The sequence below is a fragment of the Drosophila busckii genome, chromosome 2L (assembly GCF_011750605.1).
Source record: "Drosophila busckii strain San Diego stock center, stock number 13000-0081.31 chromosome 2L, ASM1175060v1, whole genome shotgun sequence".
NCBI classification, from domain to species: Eukaryota; Metazoa; Arthropoda; class Insecta; order Diptera; family Drosophilidae; genus Drosophila; species Drosophila busckii.
The window spans coordinates 12461377-12475940 of NC_046604.1; the positions used below are offsets into that span (position 1 = coordinate 12461377).

The window sequence follows — 14564 nt, forward strand, 5'->3', positions numbered from 1 at the left end:
TACTTTTTCTACACGCTGCTCGATAGCATGGCCGGTGAGCTAAACAATGGGCAAACTGTAGCCGGCTATAAGTTGATATTACAGATAATTGGCCAAAATTGGCCACAGATCTGTGCTCAAAATATGGCCAAAACAGCGTTGCTGCGCAACTCGTATCAGAATCGCAGCAATATCTGTTTGAACATACTTTGGGCCATTGGACAGGGTGGCTATCAGTCGCTTACTGTGGGTGTTAAGGTGTGGCAAAATCTAATGCTTCCCAATCTGGAAGTGCGAAACTTTTCCAAATTTGTCGTGGAGCACATTGAGCGGGTGATAACTGCAGCGACGGCGCGTAAGACTGAAATGCTGTTGCTCAATCAGCAGGAATTCTTTGCTAGCTTCAATGTATTGAACTCACCAAGTCCTCATTTGCCAAAAGAGCTGCAGCTAAGCCTTAAACACAGCGCCCACGAACTGCTGGTAAGAATCTAACTGTAATTTGCAGTACATACATAGAACATAATTCATTTGCATTTGTTTTCAGCAACGTTTTATTGCCAGTTCGGGAAAACGTGCTAACATCTTTCTTACTTTGTTTCGTGAATTGAGCAATCCAATGCTCAAGCAAAACACTGAGTTGGCAGGCTGCATTAGTTGTCTGACTAGCAGCTGCAGCGAGGATTGCTTTAAGGTCTGGCGCATGAATTATAAGAAACAGCAATTGCCTAGCTTATTGCTGCTGCTTTATATAGATAAAAACTGGTCTACTTCCACGCATGTGCTGGCACAGACAAGCGCATTCCATGATTTTCTACGTAATTTATCACCTTTGAATGAGGAACTGCAGTTGGCCAAGCGTAAAGAGAATTATTATCTTGAGCTGCAACAAGTATTAGAGGTGAGTCAAAAATCAAAATATCAAAGTCCAAAATTGGCGCTATTTTAGTTAAATTCAAACGCCATTTTAAACTTAACGATATCCACGCTTTCGATCGAGCGGCCGCCACAATACAGTTCGCTCATATTAGGGAATGGGTAAATTTTGTTCGTTCATTCGCGAACAGTCAAACTCACATCTCTACTTGCACAACAAAAACTCAACGAAAGCCGTGCATTAAAATTAATCAGCAAAAACAATAAGACGGGGAAAAAGTCGAAAAGTAATTTGCGGCGTGTGAAATAAAAAACAGCCAATTGGAATTGCAATTGTTAAAAGTATAAACGCGTTAAAAGCAAGCATGCAGCAGTTGTCTTAAATTGTATAGCAAAGCTTTATGTCTGTGTTTCCGTGCATATGCATGTGTGTGTGTGTGAAAGTTAGCATATGAAAACTCTGCCATTTGCCGGGCGTATATTATTTTCTCTTTTGTATTTTGCAATGTAAAAAGTGCGTTTTCTAGTTTGTGTGTATTAGTGTTTGCACTTTTTCATTAGTTGCCATGTGGACAGACAACTTTTTTGCCGCTAATTTATGTATGTATGCATATGTGTGTGCGTGTGCTGCGCTTATCGCACGCCAGCAGCGCAGCAGCTAAATTTTGTGATCATCTAGCGTCGCCTTTTTTCGGTTTTTTTTTTTTTTGATACGGATGATGTGTTATAGCTGCTATTGGCTGTCCGCTTGTCGTTCCTCACGCACACACTAACACACACACACACACCCCTCGCTCTTCGCTCTTGTTGATTGTGCGCATAGGCAAGGGCAACAGCCAAAGGTGGTGTTGGTGGTGTGGCTCTCTTTTGAATTCATTTCTCGTGGCGATAACAATGCCCAAGACGCAGCGGCATTGATGCCCAAGTGCAGCAAGAAGAAGCATACGACCAACAAGTTTTTTTTTCTTTCATCTCACTTTTTGTTGTTGGTCTGCTTTTATTTTTTCAATCTTATTGCTTGTTGGCCATTTTCTTCAACACGTGGCTATCTGTATTCATTTAGTTTTAGTATGTGGAGCTTTTTTTAAAACTAATTTTCAGCGTGGAAAATGTGCAAATTGTAAAGTGCAAATGGCAAAAACAAAATGCTACACAACGCTTGTGTAAAGTTCATTCAACTCTTCCGTTTTCATGCTTGATTATATTTGTAGTTGTTGTTTTACTTAGCCGGCCGCTATTACAAACGCACACACGCATATGCTGGCAATTGTATGTATGTATTTAATTATTTGATAAAGCATAGCGCAACGGCTGTTTCGTTTATTTATTTTAAATAAGAAAGCTTGACGTAGCTTATCAAACGTGTTGAGTGGTGGTATGGAAAAAGTCTCAGCCTCAGCTGTTGACGCGTCATCAGTTTTTGATTTGGGCGCTCTGCCCTTTTGACGTAGGCAGCGCTGCTCGCGTAATTTGACTGCGTTCTTACATGTTTGTGCTTGTCTGTGTGTCTGGTGGTTTCGTTAAATTAGCCTCTGCTGCTTGACCGCTGACTTTTTTCTAAGCTTTGTTTTAATTGCGTTTCAACGAAAGCTCAATTGCAGTTTACTCACACACTCTCTTTCGCACCTATTGCACTGCTGCTGGCGTCATGCTTTTAACAATTTTGCATTAAGTAGCAAACGTAGTACATATTAAATTTTTATACAATTTTGTTGACAGCACTTGAAATACTCGTCGCATTTAATTGAAATTAAGCAAAAAAACATAAGAAATTATGGCTCAGGTTAAACCCAAACAAAACAAACAAGGCAAGCAAGCGCCTGCTGCCAAAAAGGTAACAGCACAAACCACTATCAACCACCCATTCCCATTCCCATTCCCCACCCTGCTCGTACTGTACTCTATGCTAATTTCTTAACTTGTTTATATTGCAGACCATACAAGAGAAGAGCAGCGCACAGCAAAAGAAGAACAAACAGAGTTCAACGCAGAAGAAGAAATGCGGCTGCTGCAAATGGGCGCTGGGAAGCATTTTGATTGTCGCCTTGATTGCGGGTGCTCTCTACTACGACACCGAAGTCAATGGCAAGGGAGTCTTTGAGAAATCTGCCACCGGCAAGGTGCTCAAGAATGCTGGAGTGCTGCCCCATGTGCAAAAGGGCTGGTATACAACAATGAGTGCCAGCGCACGTGGTTACAAGTGGGCGGAGAAGCATGTGCCGCCCTATGCCCAGCCAGCGATCAAGCTGGCATGCGATTGCTGGAAGCTGCTGCGTAATGCCAGCTGCAATGCCTACACCAATGCTCTGAACCTCTGGCAGTCCAAGTGGCCGGCGATGGCCAAATTTGTGAGTAGCTGACATCATTTCTTAAAACGTTATAAGTTTGTGCCGAAAACCGGTTAAAAGAGCTACGCAGCGCAAACAATTACTTTTTGTATATTCTTTTGTCTTTGAAAAAAGAAAGTATTATTGTTAAATTTTTTACATTTTAACTAAATTGTGTGTCTTTACTTATAGATTGATCAATATGTGCCCGAATTCTCGCACAAACTGGAGGCCTTTGCAGCGGGCGTCAAGGATTTATTTGTCAGCAGCTACGACAAGTCCGCCACAATCATCAAGGAGAAGGTGCTGGTGTAAGTGTAATTGGCCCATAAATCCGTATACAAATTAGTAATATTTGCTCTTTCTTGCAGTGGTCGCTTCTCACCGGAGAACATTAATCAAGCATTGAATCAGACGCGCAATGCCGCCTTGGAGTACTTTAATCTGTTTCACAAAAAGGTGGATGCCTATGCCAAGCTTAAATGATTCTAAGCGTCGGGCACGCTTAGCAATAACTTCGCAGCAGCAATAACGAAACATTAAATCAACAACCACATAATTCAAGATGAAACAAAAAAGCAACAACAAAAATAAGCAACAATCAATTTAGTAAACCCATTTAAAAATGCAATTCTCTCGGCAATTAAGTTTAAAGTGTTTTCTGATAATAACAAACGATAGCAAACGCAGTCAAAGGTGCTGAACAACGATTCACATATAACACTCACACACACACTCATTGATGATACACACACACAAACACGTAAACACATGCGTTCTTTCGGGGTGAGCAGGTTTGCTGTCATTATTTATTATTACGTTATATAAACCCATTAGTAAATTACACAACATAATCAGCATTTAGTTGTAAAGTGATAAACAATATAAATGAGAAAAAAAAAACAATTGTACAATTTGTAAATGAGCTCGCGAGCTGCTCTAGCATCGCGAGTTTTATTTTCCCATTCTCAACGAATTTTTCGTTTATAACTAAATGTTATAGGCACTTACACTCTCTTATTTGTATTCAAAATTTTCCAAAATGCATTTTTTGGGTTACGAGATGAGATGACAGAAAGCAGCGCGCGCTCTCAACAAAGAGTTGAAACGACAAACATTTCCATTTTGCACTTTTCAAGAGCAAAGCAAAACAATTTACCGTTCTAAGCAATTTTCTCTTGAAAAGACTTTAACGTTTTTCAATTTATACAATGTGTTTAGTCAGGTTACAATTTTAGTCGATACAATTTTTAATTTGCATAAATAAACAAAAGTTGAAGAAAATAATAATATTTTTGTATTATTTTTTAATAAATAACTTTAAAAAATTTTCTTTTACAGTCTGTTAAAGTTTGTTCAAAAATGTTATAAATTTCCAATGGATATTTAGCACGGTAACAAAATAACCCAAAAGTACATTTAGTACTTCGGGAAATTTTTGAATACACAAAGAATTTATATTTTTTTTTTTTAGCACATTGGAAGTACCAAAAGGACATTTTTGGGCATTTAATTTGTATTTAGAACAATTAACGCTTAAAAATATATATTTTTAAAAAATATATTATGTATCCAAAAATGTTCTTTAGCTGTATATAAAAAGATTGCGAAAATTTGTATTTTTTCCCATTCCCAAAAAAAAGTCTAACGTCGTTTAGTTCGTCAAATTTGAATAAATTTCTCTTTCTTACAGTTTTAGTTTCTCCTCAAGCAGAACTTTAACATTAAGGACTAAAATATCCTGCAGGGGTAAGAGCGTAACAGCAGCTGTTTTCGGAGTAACTACCCCTGCGAATATCGCTGTGGGTGGCTGGGTAGCCGGCAGCTTCGTTCGTCAGGACCTCAATACGTATACGCTCCATAGTCGTGTGCAGTCTTCAATGAATGCGAATTCGGTGCGCACGTGTTTCGGTTGATACGCTTCGCTTTGCTACGTAGAGCATTTTGTTTTGCGGTTTGGTTAACGTCGCGCGTCGCGTAACAATTTTTGCCGTTAGATCTGTGACGTCTTGGGCTGCATTGCTGAACGAACGAGCGGCAATTATTGGAATAGCTAAAGTGCAAACAAAGCGTTTGGAAATTGATTTGATTTTGTGGCAAATAGCGTGTGTGTGTGTGAAAGTGTAAAAAAATATGCACACCGCTGCACAGTGTGACAAAAACTACAAGCTCAACATTTGAACAGCTGTTGCTGTTGCCCAAAAAGCCAAAAGCAGCTGGCAGCTGTAACTAAATGCCAGAGGTAAGCTTAAACCCAAATATATATTTAAATCGAGTGATATTATTTAAGCACTGACTGCGCTCTACAAACTAAGACAGCAATTCGGCACGTACCGAGCGCATTTGAATTGCCACACACACAAACACACACACACACCTGATAGATGATAAATAAATCAAAGTAAAATATTTATTCCGCATCGGAAATGAACTCAGACAAGCGACGTGATTTAATGCTAATCGAAAATGCATTTGTTACAACTTTGGTTTGCTGCAATTTTTCGCCATCTCTAACACACACACACATACGTTTTAGCATGCATATGTGTGTGTTTTTTCTTAGCTTATCCATGTGTGTGTGTGTGTGTCTGCTTTGCCACTTTTGTGTCAGCTCTGAAAACTACTTTTACATTCTGTGCGCCTGTTTTTTTGCAAAAGTTTTTCAAGTTACTTTCAACTTATATGCTTGTGATTTTATTTCTGTTGTTTTGCACGTGATATGGTCAAAAGTGATGAACGTTGTTGGCACTAGCGTGAGTGATTTTCGTTAGTCACAAAGAGTAAACTTGTCTACGCTAAGGATAAGCACATGCCTAAATGTTTTATTACTGCACAAATTTTACTTAAATATTAATTTGCTTTTTTGTTGTAAATATTGTGCTTTTAGCATTCAAGCTCATTGTCAGTTATTGAAGTGTTTGTGCTATAAATATTTTTATTTTATTGAGTTAAAAATCAAATTAAATTCATATCTTATCAATCAATGTTGCCAAAGCTAAGCACTCAACGTTTAAGGCTGCTACAACTTGAATATCTCTCACATTTCCATAGCTTGTCTAACGCAACACTTCCGCATATCCTTGTTCAACAGCTGTGTGCAAACGTTTGATTCCAGGAAATTGCCCTTTTAACTGTTGCTAATGCAAAGCAAATCTCACATTCACGCAGGCTTAAGTTTGAGTGAACGATTTAAACTTTATCAAAAAAAAAAGGAAATAATGTGTAAAGCTGCATAAAATGTTTTACAAATTTACACGCACGGGCGTGCCTATTGATTTGCTTGCTTGAACTTTGATTTAAACTGTTAATTAATTTGTCAAAGCAGCGGCAAACAGACGGCGCTGTCTGACCGTCTCCTGCACACACAGGGAAATTAAAACGTGAAAAATAAACCGCAGCAAGCGGAAATTACTGCGAGAATAAAAAAAGCAGCAGCCGCTGTCAGTGTGAGGGACTTGAAACAATTTTCTTTTTCAAGAGCTGAAGCCAAAGGCATTTGGCCTGAGCCATTGAGCAATTTGCTGTTGTTGGCTCTGAGCGGATTTTATAGTGCGGCTGCCAGTTTGTCAATTAATTAGACAGCATTGTAAACAACAACAAAAGCTGCCACTCATTAATCTTTAGACCTCATAAAATGTACATGTGTTGCCGCCGCTGTCTGCGGACAATGTGGAGCACACTTGGAGATACTCGCAGTTTCTCAGTTTCTCACGTGCCTTGCATTGAATATGAGTGCGAGAGACTTTTATTTTGACTCTCTGATTTTTTGTTGTTTGTATTTTCTTAGCTCTGGCACCTGACCGTTGTCCTGGTGATTAATGTGAGAACGTGGCTTGTTTAATTAACTTGTAACACACACACACACACACATGCTCACATGTACAGGTCACACTTTGCACATTTGAGCTTATGTTACCTTAATGGCAAACACTTGTTAGCAAAAGGTTGAGATTCGGCTTGAGCTTACAAGCAAATGGGATCGACGCTAATGTAGTAGCAGGCTGTAAATTTATATACTCAAGGAACAGCTATAAATAGCATAAAGTGCTAATGATGTTATGGTGTTAATAATATCAGCGTATGCTTTGCTGCAAGCTTCAGTTTACTTATTTGTTTTACAATTTTTCCATTTCAATATTTCCTCACTCATTCGTTCAAAGTTGACTAGAACTGTTGTTCAAATCGCAAAAATTTTAAGTCTTACACCTTTGTTTTTTAAATAAAAAGATGGCGTGCCGCATTTACAACCTTCAACGTTTGATTCTGCTGCAGCACTAAGGCTATATTATCTCCTGTTTATATATGCTTTAACTGCTAGACATTATAATCGCCAGAAACTGTGGACAATTGCCCTTGGACAGAATTTTTCAAAACCAGAATATCAAGAAGTCAAGAATAAAACTGCAAAATATGTAAAGATTTTTTTTTTTTTTTTTGGTGTATGTTGCGTATATTTTTATTGTTCAGTGTGTAATAAAAATGTTATGAAATGTCAAGCAATGTTTTTCACGTATTTGTTTATTAATTTGCGCACAAACATGCATTTGTTTATGCTTTTCTCGCTCAAGTGTTTGCTGTCGCATAAACTTGAAATTTCCATTGCTTGCTTTCCATTTTGTTGATGCTGCCCACATTTGCGCTGTAGCGTATTTTTATTTATTTTTGTCTTGTGCATTTGTTTAAAACGCCAACACGCTCAACAACTGCATTAATATTTACATACATGAGCATTGTCTGCTGGTAAAAAGAATAAATAAATAAATGCCAGAGGCTGTTTGTTTACTTGTTGGGCTGTAGTTGATGGGGGTGGGGGTGGTCTGGGCAGCTCACACATATCAATAGATGAAGCTAACTCTTTGCGGCTTCGAAAATTGCCCAAAATCCAATTAAAATGTTAATTTCTGCATAAATAATAGCAAACACTGCAATTTTATGCATTCTGGCGTTAATTTGCATCAACAAACAATAAGGACATCCCCAAAACTTGAACTGCCTGTCGCGAAAATCACTGCAATGTATATATATATATATATAGCTTATATACATGCAGCTGTACAAGATAATCACAGCATTAATATAATTACTTATTACCAATGCGCCGAGCCGCAGCCGTGGGGGACCAATTGTAATTGTTGTTATATTGCGTAATGAGCTGTTTGGGCTGGGCGGACTGGGCGGGCGGGCGTCTGCTATGCCAATCATACAATGAGAACTGAGAGCTGTGAGCGCAGTGGACAACAAATTAACGCAATTTCTGCGGCTGTGTAATATGCGCACATACACACACATTGCGTATGCGTAATTGTTATTCGAGCAGTAGTTGTAATTTGTATGGCTTTATGCAAATGTGTCTGTGTGTGTGGCAGTTAAGAAAAATATGCAAGAAAAATGTTTTGGTTACATTTTCAAATTGTTTACAAATTGCTGGCAACAAATTAAAATATTTCTACATTGATTTTAATGCATTGGCATTTTTTATAAAACGATTAAGCAATTTATTTTAATTAAATTAAATACTTCATTAAATCTTTTAAGTACTTTTTATTTAAACTTTATTTATACATATAAATATACAATTTTTTTTTATTACTTTTGCTTTAATTAAATACTTGGTTAAATCTTTTAAAATATAATTGTTAGTACTTTTTATTTATACATATAAATATACAATTTTTTTTATTACCTTTGCTTTAATCTTTTTTTAATTATTATTTATTACACATTTGATTTTACTTAATTTAATCAAATTCTGATAAGTATTTTATTTTTACAATAATAACTTATTTTTATTTCATATCTTAGGTTTAATTTCTGTTGTTAAAAATAAAATATTATTAAATACACACTTAAATTTTAATTTATTTATTTTTATTGTTAGTATTTTATTTCTACAATTTTTGTTTTGTTGCATTTTATAGCTTAAAGCTTAATGGCTTAAATTATTTGTTGCTGACAATTTAAGTTATTGCTATTATTTAATCAAATTTGCCACATGCTTAATATTCTTCAAATTGTGTTAAAACGAATTTTAGCTTTGTTAAATAAATTGCAAAATTGTATTACAATTAAGTGAATTGCTTTTATAGATTTAATTAGACTTAGCGTCAAGTAGCTGCAGCATGTGTTGCATTAATTGCACTAATTGATTGTTTATTCTTGTGGCATGCACCACATTCTATTTGCAGCAATGTAGCAGCAGCAGCAGCAGCAGCAGCAGGCTCAACAAGCAATAGAGAGAGAAATCCAATTCATCAAATGCCTCTAATCAAGCCCCAACCGTAACAATAAGAACAAATAATAAAGCCAAACAAAAGGCAACACAATAATAACAATAACAAAGAGCAACAAAAGCAGCTGGAACAAACGTTGGCAAACATCATGTCGGCCAGGCAAGGGCCCAAAAACAACAGCAGCAATGTGAGCTTGCTGCTGCTGTTGGCGGCAGCAGCAATGCCCACAATGATAAATGCAACAGCAACATTAATTGCAACGACAACGGCAACATCGAATGAGCGACGGCCGCAGGCAACATCAGAGCACATTAAGTCAATATGTAAGTACATACTTTCAAATCCTTCAAATTCTCTCTCTCTATATATATATATAAACAATTTTACATATGCATTGCTTGTTTACTTTTGCCTACAATTATTTTCATTAGCACATGTTGCAAGCAGACATCTTGCAGCTGCTTGTTGTTGCCACAAGTCAAATTATAAACATGCGGCTAAGCAGCTGTTAAACTTAATTACTTATGCAGCCTACAAGGATGCGCATATGCATAAATATATGAATATGAATTACTTAGGCCCCAAAGGCGAAGTGCCCATGCACTAAACTAAACAGCAATGTTAATTGAATTCTGCCTTGTCTAAGCCAAATGTATGGCAAAAAAAGTGAGAGTGCAATAAAAGCGAAAGATAAAGTACAAAAAAAAATGCCTTAGGTCCTTGCAAGCAAACAATGCCAACATGTTGAATAAACAATTATATTAAAGCAAATTGCATGAAGAGAAAAAATATGTTGAGAGTGTGTGTGCTGAACTTTAACCTTTGGAAAATGTCAAACCTGCATCAAGACTTGATTGAGTTCGTTACGTTTTATGCAGACAGATTTTAATGTTTCCTTTGCTAAAATATTTGTTTGATTACAATTGGAGAGTTGTTGTCTGAGTTGCTTAAATTTCAATTTTAAATATTAAATTGAAGTTCTAAGATTTCAAGCTGAGTTTGAGCTAATTATCATTTATGCTTATGCTTATAACTTAATGCTAATAATGTTAGCTTAATGTTATATTAAGCCTTGTTAACAGTCAATAATATTTCAATTTCAAAGCTGAACTATAATTATTTTGACAGCGACAAGACAATTTGGCTACCCTTATCTAAATTATCAAACTTTGCTGTAGCTTTGCTGCTGCTTCTTCAATTTGTTTATCAGACAGACAAACTGCAGTCTCATGCCAACTACTACATAGAGATATGAAATATGCGTTGTCATAAGTTAAGTTAACAACAATGCTTGAGAAAATGAATCTAGTTTATTGTATATTAAGTTGTATGTGGGCACATTGTAATAAACTTGTTTGCTCTTTTGGCTGCTAAATCAAATATAATTCATACGCAGCGTTGGACTCTTTGTTAATTTATGTGCAACTTTTTGTGTCTGTGTGTGTTGCTTTAATGCAGTAAACGCTTAAATCAATTACGAGCAGCAGCAGCAGCGCAAAAGAATAAAATCTACTTAGCACATGTAGGAGCTTAATTAAATCATGTACACAAGCTCAAGCCAGCAGCAGAACTAGAAGAGAATATACACACGGCCTCGTGCTCTCATACTTAATGTTCATCAACATAACTCAGCCAGCGCCAAGGCGTACACTTTGTTGCTAGCTGTAGCTGCTTGTGGTTGCGGTTTTAACACTCAAAGAGCCACGGCCAGCAACAACAACAACAACAAGGAGAACAACAGCGGCAATGACTACAACGACATTCAGCGCAGAAGACTTTGCCTTTTATGATTATTATCATTATTACTTGCTACGCTCGTACTTGTAGCTTCTGTGCTTTGCTTTGGCTTGCAGCTTGTTCTTCTGCTTCTCTTATTGTTATGTTCTGCAATTTGCGCGAAAAGCAAACTGTAAAAAAAGAAAAAACAATAAGCCAAAGCATTTGCTGCCACGTGCTAAAAAGTATGCTATGCTTTTTTCCCCACTTTAAAAACTTACATATATATTTATTTAATGACTGTCAAGGTCTTTAAAACAATGCCTAATTGAATTTTGAAGCTGGCAAAAATAAATGTTGACTTTAAGCCAACTGAATGTTTCATAATGAGCAATTGTGTAAACAAATTGGCTTAAATTTTGCACGAGCAGTCAGTCGATTCTTTTGAAATTCAAACGCATTAAATATAAATTTCGTATGCGTAAATTTAACAAGCAACTCAATTAAAATTTTTGTGCTGCGCAAACTCGATTTATATGCTTTGTCTGTCTGTCTGTCTGTCTGCGATTAGTTGTTACAGCTTTCGCAGAGGCAGCCAAATTAATTTATTGTTATTGTTGTTTTCATTTTTTGTCGAGTATATTTGATTTTGTCGTTGGGGTTAACAGCTTTGATGTTGGCTCGGCAAAGTCTCGCACACACACATGCACTGCTTGCTCACACATTTATCTAAAAGTCTGCTTGAACAGTGTATAAATTTACAGGCAGCAGCCATTGTGGCTGCCAACTCTTTACCACAAATCCAGGCAAAGTTATGCACTCGCATATGAAGCACTCAACAGCAGCAGCGACGACGACGACGCCGACGACACACGTAGCACTCAGAAATTTTTTATACGCTGATTTATTTAGTAGCTTCCTCACCCACCTACTTGCCACATCCTCCACATCGGCCGCATTGCATTTTACAAAATTTTGTTAACATTTTTATGGCCATGAGTTTCGAAATTAACTTGTTGCCAGCCAACAAAAGTCGCAACTAAAATTTTATACACAAATGCGCATAAATCACATTTTGTTTTTATTTTGTGTTGTGCGGCAGCGGCAGCTTTGAGTAGCGCATTACGTATACGCAGCGTGTTGTTAATTTTTATGCTACTTTAAGTAGCTGGGCATATTTTATGACTGCTGAGCTAAGCTATGATATGCATGTTTATAACGAACTACTGAACTTGCAACAATTAGTTTGAATTTAGTTTATGCATGACACTGGAATTGAAATTCATGGAGTGTAAAATATGTGGGTGTTGCTTATGAAGAGCGTTTGCCTTTAAAAGCTGTGCATAAATTTTGCTTAACTATTTGGGGCATCATAAATTCTTATTTATTGGATTGGAAAAGATTTGTAGTTCATTTTAAATTTAATGTGTGTGTAGTCCAATCCATTGGACATTGTTTGATTTCGAATATTAAAATTTTATTGTTTTTATTAAATAATCATTATTTAAAAATATATTCAAGCGGCCTAAATAAATTAAAAAATTTAATAAATTCTATTAAATATAATAGAACAATTTTTACAATTTTTCCACATAGTTAGAAAGGATATTTTTTCTACTAATATTTTTTTAGTATTTTATATTTTACTTTTTAGTCTTTCATTTAGTTTTATATCGTTTTTTGTCATGTTTTTTTTTAATTCTTTTGCATAAACATTTTTATTGAATTCATTGCTAAATTAAATAGCTGAGTTTCTACTAGAAAATAATTTCTTATAATATTTAAAATAGAAAAAACTGAAAGGCCAATGAATTCACTTAACTTAACTAGAAAGCTATTTCTTGATTTATTAAAGCTGCAGGATGTGAAGAAATGTAGTAGTAGCAATATTTCTTATCTTATAATATTTCAAGTAGAATTTACCAGTTAAGCAGCCAACTTATCGCCAGAGTAAACAGCAAAACTTTATTCTTAAGGCGCTGCAGCATCAGCTGCTGCTCCAAACTGGCGTTCTGCACTGTTTGTGTGTGTGAACTGCACCTGCAGCTTGAAGTTTTATCTCTCGCTGTTTCTCTTTATTTGGTGACTGCCTTTGCCAGGAGGAGCTCTCCTCTGTGTGCGAGCGCATATATTGACACTAGCTGTCAGTTTGGCAGTAGCTGGAGCTGGCTTGATGAGGGCAAGGTCTTTGCCAATGTCCTTTCTGGTTTCGCTTGCTCTTTTTGACTGAGCACGGGGCAGTCAAGCGCAACGGTAAAGCGACGGCTGCGGGGGCAAGAGTCAACAATAATGCAGCGACTTACTAGCCTCAGTTGACAGTGGGCAGTGGGTGGCTCAAGTCATAAGTGCAGACAATTGGGGGCCACGCCCAGCGCCTTAAAACGCAGTCTTGCGCAGCGTTGCGTAAATTAACTCAAAAGTTTAAGCTGCGATGCTTCAAAGAGCGCGAGAGAGCAACTGAAAGTGAGCGGGGTAACAGGAAAACAAGATCGTAAAATAATTTTATTACTCGCCAGCCTGGCCGCACAATTAAACTTGCTTGCCACGCCCACAAGCTCACGCCTCCTCCTCAGGGAAGTTCAACGACTTTGCTTGGTAATTTTTATATCATCAGCAGCAAAAAAAACTCAAACTCAAATGTAAAACGTGCGCAGCCATTTGTCGTGGCAATTAAAAAAGTTTAGATTATTTTGTAACAATATAAAAGTGGGCGTGCGTACCTCCCTATTATATCAACTTGACGACAGGCAACTTCAACTTGATGAGCGTTCGCCAATTCATAAATTGCATAAAAATGAGCTGCGCGCTGTCGTCTTCGAACATTAAAAAGGGTTATAACAAATTTCTTTATGATACTCGCCATTTAATTTTCATAATAAAGACAAAGTGCAGCAGCAACGACAGCAGCTGCCAAGGAGGAGGCCGGCGCATGAATTTTTGTGAAAAAACCAGAAAATGCCGGCAATTAAAATTGCACAAAAATTAATGAGCTGACTAACGTGGCTTAAATTGTCATTATTTGCGGTCGCTGCCGCTGCCGCTGCTGGCTACTGCCAGCAATCGCTCAATCATTTAACAATTTTTATGTAGAATGTGCGCTCAACTTATTGTGCACTGGCAGTTCGGCAGTTGTTCATAACGAGCGCAGTTAAATAAAAAATGTTTTATATTAATAAAAAATGTATGCATATTTTAATTGAAATTGCTTATCAACTTTGAAGTGCAATATATTTTTTAAACATTTTGTTGAAGCGTCGCAATTACTGGCAGTTTAAAAATAAATAATAGCGATAAACAAAATGCTTGAGCAGCTTATCAAGTATGTACATAGGTGAGGCTTATATCATAAGATATATCAATTAATAAGCGTTTTAATTTATTAATTAATTGTTGCGTGTTTTAAGCGCTTGTTTGTTTGTTTAATAACAATAAGAAT

General features: G+C 36.7%; 2 protein-coding genes across 2 annotated transcripts in view; both read left to right on the forward strand.

Annotated features, from left to right (window-relative positions):
• The first annotated feature begins 1058 nt into the window (after positions 1-1058).
• On the forward strand, positions 1059-4435 carry LOC108607810. The gene is made up of 5 exons (XM_017998858.2): positions 1059-1142; positions 2575-2689; positions 2790-3203; positions 3375-3493; positions 3554-4435. The coding sequence occupies exons 2-5, from the start codon at positions 2630-2632 to the stop codon at positions 3666-3668; spliced, it is 708 nt and encodes a 235-aa protein (XP_017854347.1). The 5' UTR covers positions 1059-1142; positions 2575-2629; the 3' UTR covers positions 3669-4435.
• Positions 4436-4978: 543 nt separating this feature from the next.
• The window catches only part of LOC108608395, a 53228-nt gene continuing 43642 nt past the window's right edge, over positions 4979-14564 (forward strand). Inside the window, exons 1-2 of the mRNA XM_017999750.1 lie at positions 4979-5424; positions 9368-9735. Of these exons, the coding sequence (XP_017855239.1) occupies positions 9561-9735 (175 nt within the window). The 5' untranslated portion in view covers positions 4979-5424; positions 9368-9560. The remainder of the gene's footprint in view (positions 5425-9367; positions 9736-14564) is intronic.